Source organism: Hydra vulgaris, chromosome 15 (assembly GCF_038396675.1).
Source record: "Hydra vulgaris chromosome 15, alternate assembly HydraT2T_AEP".
Classification (NCBI taxonomy): domain Eukaryota; kingdom Metazoa; phylum Cnidaria; class Hydrozoa; order Anthoathecata; family Hydridae; genus Hydra; species Hydra vulgaris.
The window spans coordinates 55,696,028-55,702,283 of record NC_088934.1 but is presented as its reverse complement, the minus strand read 5'-3'; the positions used below and the strand labels follow the sequence as shown (position 1 = coordinate 55,702,283).

The 6,256-nt window shown below is 25.1% G+C and overlaps 1 protein-coding gene across 1 annotated transcript; it reads right to left on the bottom strand.

Moving 5' to 3' along the window:
- Positions 1-5,346: 5,346 nt before the first annotated feature.
- LOC136092092 (uncharacterized) lies at positions 5,347-6,054 on the bottom strand. Its single transcript, XM_065819811.1, has one exon. It carries the CDS (start codon positions 6,052-6,054, stop codon positions 5,347-5,349), a length of 708 nt encoding a protein of 235 aa, XP_065675883.1.
- Between the last annotated feature and the right edge of the window lie 202 nt (positions 6,055-6,256).

Sequence of the window (6,256 nt, the reverse complement as noted above, 5' to 3'; positions counted from 1 at the left end):
ATTTTGTAAAACAAATTTTACATAAAACTTTGTAAGTTTAAAACAATTTTTTAACTATTATTTAATAGCTATATCTGCAGGGCATCGATATGCATGATTTTTTAATGTTATTAAAGCAACCATTGTCTATAAACAACAAAATGGCTTAATACGCCGAAATTACCCTACTTTACCCTATATTTACATACATATATATAGATATATATATATGTATACATATATATATGTATATATATATATATATATATATAAATATATATGTATATATATATATATATATATAAATATATATATATATAATATATATATATATATATATATATATATATATATATATAGATATATATATATATATATATATATATATATATATATATATATATATATATATATATATATATATATATATATATATATATATATATATATATATATATATATATATATATATATATATATATATATATATATATATATATATATATATATATATATATATATAGGGTGACAATTTATTAAAAATCAAAAATTACCACGAATTTAAGAAGGTCTTAAAAAGTTGTTTTTAATCACTCTAAGGGCACTTAGTCTGGTCAAAAACAACTTTTTATGTTTTTTTACATAAAGCATGCTTTATGTAAAAATTGATTTTTGAGATATTTGTCATTTTTTCTATTTGTTTTTACTTTTTGTTAATTTTTAGCTTAATTATTATTTGTTATGAACTTACAAAATTAATATTTCCTGCTCATTTTAATTTAAGCAAACTTTTTTATTAAATATTGCATATTAGATTAAATATTGCATTTCGAAATCAGGATGGGAAAAGCAACAAAAAAAAATAATAAAATTTTTTTTTTTATATAATTTAATTACAAGTGCCGGAAGACCATTGTATCTACTTAAATCACTTATGTCTAAATAGCCACCTTATCAGCTCCCTACTAAAGAGACAGTTTTATAACATTACCAGTATCGTATCAGTTCTAGATCTAATCAGTTTAAAAGCTTAAATACAAAATTTGCATGTGCAACAGGCAAAATTTTGGTTTGGTATGCAAAGAAAACCCAACATGTCAGCGAAAAAATGAAAACTTTTGTTTCCTTTGAAAAATAGTAAACTTCTGGAAACTTTGCGGGTTTGGGAATTTCTAAATCAAAAATTCATGAAAAGTTTTTTTACATTATTGTTATAATAATAACAATAATAATAATAATAACAATAATAATAACAACAATAATAATAATAATAATCATTATTATTATAATATTAATTATAATAATAAAGTATAACTTCACAAAAAATAGCACCTTATAGTACAGAAACTAACTCGGAAGATAGAAAGCAAAGAATAAAAAGTTACAGAGTTTCAAGTACAGACATTTTAACATTATTTTATAATATGTGGATATAAAAAAGTGTAATTTTATAGAGTATAATGGAAGGTCTTTTTGATATTAACAAAGCAAACCCACTCTTGTATATATTTGATTTATCTTTAAAAAAAGGAATTTTTCCGGAAAAGTTGAAAATTGCTAGAGTTGTCCCAATTTTATAATCAGGTGATCCTTATGACGTTACTAATTATAGGCCGATCTCGATTCTTACATGTTTCTCAAAAATTCTAGAACGAGTTATGCATATTAGACTAGATTCTTGCTTAAACAAAAATAATATTTTGTACAATAAACAATTTGGTTTTAAAATGTGGTCATTCTACTGATCACGCAATCTTACGTCTTGTACATGATATATTTAAAAGAATTTTAAAAAAAAAGTATGCTTTAGGTGTTTTTATAGATCTAAGCAATGCCTTTGATACAGTTGATCATATAATTCTTTTATCCAAATTCGAAATCTACAGTATAAGAAATTCAAACTTTATTTGGTTTAAAAGTTGCTTGTTTAACAGGAAACGATATGTTTCATTCGAAGGTGGAAAAACGGATAATATGACTACACATGCGGTATTCCCAAGGGTTCAATACTAGAACTCCTCTTATTTCTAGTTTATATTAATGATTTAAATGATTTTTCTAATATCTTAAACTCAATTTTATTTGCCGATGATACTAACTTGTTGTATTCCAATGAAGATATTAATATTTTATTTTTAACAGTAAACAAAGAACTTGATAAACTAAGCCAATGGTTTAAATCCTATAAACTATCCCTAAACATTAATAAAACTAAATGCACATTATTCCATCATGCTTCTAAAAAATAAAATATTCCATTATACTATTGAATCTTTTTATAATTATTATTTTAATAAAAAGGAAAATATCGTTAAAATTCTTGGGCGTAATTCCAGATGAAAATATTAATTGGAGAGAACATATAAATGTTATTGAAAATAATATTAAAAAAAAATTGTATATTGTATAAAGCTAAACAGATTTTGAACCAATCTTGTTTGAAATACATTTTTTTTTTTTTTTTTTTTTTTTTTTTTGTTCTTTTATCTTTACAATATTGTGATTCTATCTATATAACTGATACAAATTTACAATTTTTATAAAGTATATGATGGTAGGAGAAAAAATAAAATCTCACAACTTTATAGAATACAAAGAATATAACTGCAGGGTATCATTATTATTAAAAGAACGCGGGAAACTTGCAAAAGACCAGATGGTCTTGTCATCAAGAAACCGCTTGTGCTAGTATTATTTTTTGTATTTTTGTTTTTACATGTTTCTAGTTTCACAAAATATAATGGTAGTTCATTTTATATTGGATTCACATATAATAAAATGTAAGATAAAAAATAATTGATAAATGCTAGATTTTGCACACATAAATATATGATTAGGCATAAATAAAATTATTTTTGATTTATATATTTTTTATATTAATATTTGTTATTGAAGTTTTTTGGGATTTTCGCTTCAACGTTAATTTTGGCTCTAGTTTCAGTATTAGTTTAGTGTAAGTTCATATAATTGTTTATATTTAAAACGAATTTTTTTAGTATAATTTTCAAACAATTTTGGTTATCTAATTTTGTAATTATGGCATTTCTGGATATCAGTTTATTATAGAGATAGGGACCGCGATATGAAATTGTGAAACGCGATAGTTTTGTTTTTCTAAACGGTATATTAAAGTTTCCTACTTCTCGAGTGTCATATCTATTTCTATTGCTTTTAAAGAAATCATTTGAGAAATGTGATGGGACAAGCCCGAGTTTATATTTCAGCATAAACAATAAGTTTTGATAAATGTTTATTCTATAGACGTTTAGTGCATTAAGGAGTTTTAACAAAGGTTCAGCATGAGTGAATTTGTCTTTTTTATAGACAATTCTAACGGCATGTTTTTGACGTCGATAAAGTGATTTCAAATTGGATTTATTGGTACTTGCCCATGCTATATTACCATATGTATAATAGGTCTGTATAAATGAGAAATAAAGACGTTTTAGATTTTCTTGGGATAACATTGGTCTAGCTTTGTATAGCACGCCAATGTTTTTGGTTATTTTTGTATTTAAATAGTCAATGTGTGCTTTCCATGAAATATTTTCGTCAATTAGTAAACCTAGAAATTTTGTTATTGAGGTTCTTTCAATATTTTTGTTTTCTATTTTTAGCAATGGTAATATATTAGGTATTTTTTTTCTTTTTTGGTCGGGATGGAATAAAATGTAATTGGTTTTTTCTGTGTTTAAAGATAATTTATTAGATTTTAGCCAGATATTAAGTTTTTCAAGTTCGATATTCGTTGTTTCAAAGAGTTCTTCAATAGACTGAGATGAATAAAATAAATTAGTATCATCTGCAAACATTATTACATCAAGTTTGTTTAAGACTTTTGGAAGATCGTTAATGTATATTAAGAACAATAAGGGAGCTAGAATGGAACCTTGGGGAACGCCACATTTAATCTTAAGCAATTTTGAACAGATATTTTCATCAGTATTAACACATTGCTGTCTGTTTAGCAAAAAATTTTTAAACCAGAGTAATGCAACATTTTTTACGCCATATTTTTCCAATTTTTTTAGCAAGATAGCATGATCAACAGTATCGAATGCTTTCGATAAATCTATAAAGATTCCTAAAACAAATTCTTTATTAACAAATGAGTAGTTGATGCTATTTACAAGATCTACGATTGCATGTTCGGTTGCATGTTGCTTTTGAAAGCCGAATTGTTTTGTATTTAAGATATTGTTGTTTGTTATATATTGGTATAGTTTATTATTGTTTTACTTTTATTTCTTTTTCTTTGATTGGAAAATGATTATTATAGTGTTTTAGAAAAATATCTGTGAAAGTATTATATGCAGAGTTTGTGTTCCCAAGGTTACATTCTTGATACACTTTAACCCAATCTACTGCCGATAGTGCGTCTTTAAAACATTTAATAGAATTTTTATTTATTTTTCTTTTATAAATTTTTTTTTTCGAGTTATTATTTATTTTTGTATCATGTTTTATTGTAAAGTAAACTGGAAAATGATCTGTTATATCAATTTTTATTATTCCTGCTTTTAAGGAGGTATCTAGAAATGAGTTTGTTAGTATGTTATCTATAGCAGAAATAGTATTCGAGGTTACCCGTGTGGGTTTATTAATAATTGGTAAAATACAATGTTGAAACATGTTATCAAAAAATAATTTAGTGATCGGACACTCTTTGTATTTTAAACAATCTATGTTTAAGTCCCCAATACAGAACAACTTTTTTTGCTCTTTATTGATTTTAAGAAAAACTTCTTCTAGATAATTAGAACATTTTTTAATATTACCTTCAGGTGGCCTATAACAGGTAGAGACTATAATATTTTTAAATTTGGAGTTGATGATCTCTATTGTAAAGACCTCACTATCGGGGTTAGAAATGGAGTGATCTTTTCTCACTTTTATCACTTGATCATTCCGAACATAAGTTGCAATCCCTCCTCCTTTTTTGTATGCTTTCCTTTCAGAAGATAATAATTTATAATTTGGAATTTGAAAGTTAGAGTTATTTTGGATTGATTCATCAGAACACCAAGTTTCTGTTAGGCAAATCATACTGAATGAATAATTGCAATCAATTAGGAAATGTTTAAGTTTGTCAAAATTTTTATTTATGCTTCTTATATTTATGTGAATTATCGTAAAATTATTTTTATAAGCTTCAAGTTCAGTTTTGAAAGTTTCTGTTTCAAAATATCGAGAGTTAAAATTATACGTTTGAAAAATTTGCGTATCAGCGTCATTGAGAATATTATTCGCGGTTTCAAAGACATTAAAGCGCATCGTTTCAAAATCTATCGTTTTATTTTTTATTGCCATTATTTTAGAATGTAAAATTTAGAACGCGTTTACTCAGTAAAACAAAAGTGTGTTGCGCTATTTTTTAAAATCTCGTGTAAATATTTTATAGTATTTTAAAATGGCGTATTTACCTTCGCTTCTTAGTTTTTTAACTTCTTCCCAGAGCTTTCTTCGATGATATATTGTTTCTTGAGCGAAGTCTTCATTTATGTATAGGCCAGTTCCTTTAAGATACTTTACAGCATTGAGAATTTTGTTTTTGTCTTGGAAGTTTAAAAGTTTTATAACTAATGTTCTTGGTTTGTTGTCTTTAAATTGTCCAATACGATGAGCTCGTTCAACCACTACTTCGCTTTGTATTTTCAGTTTTGTTTTGAAAATTTCTTTAACAGCTTTTTCGCAGTCTTCCCAACTTTCGCCTAGTGTTTCTAGTATTCCATCTATTCTTAAGTTGTTTCTTCTCGATCGATTTTCTAGATCTATGGATTTTTTATATAATGAATTGATTTCTTTGTCGTAGTATTTCTTTATTTGTGATATTTTTTCCGAGATGTTGTTTTCTTGAAAATTTAGGCTGTCTTTAATGTCACGTAGGTCTTTTTCTATATTTGATATTTTACATTTGTTGTTATTAATGTCATTCTCTAGCATGTCTAATCTATCTGTGATAATTTTGAGATTTGCACTTATTATTGAGGTAAATGATTTTTCCTGGTCTTTTAATAAGCGTTCCGTTTCTTTGAGAATACTTTTTTTATGTTCTTCAAGCTTACTAGAAATCATTTTTTCGATGTTTTTCATTGTAATTTCCATTTTTTTTTATGTAAAAACTTTTCGCTATTAAATAATATGTCTTTCTTCCGCAAAAAAATTCTACAAAAAAAAAATAAAAATAAAAATAAAAATAAAATAAAAATAAAAAAATCTAGGGCATGTAGAGACTGCATCAGGGCATGGATGCAGCATTAAGACAAGTATAAATAAC

Bases quoted from the DNA above. Each gene is read 5' to 3' on its own strand.
- LOC136092092 (XM_065819811.1), bottom strand. From the start codon at position 6,054: ATGATTTCTAGTAAGCTTGAAGAACATAAAAAAAGTATTCTCAAAGAA.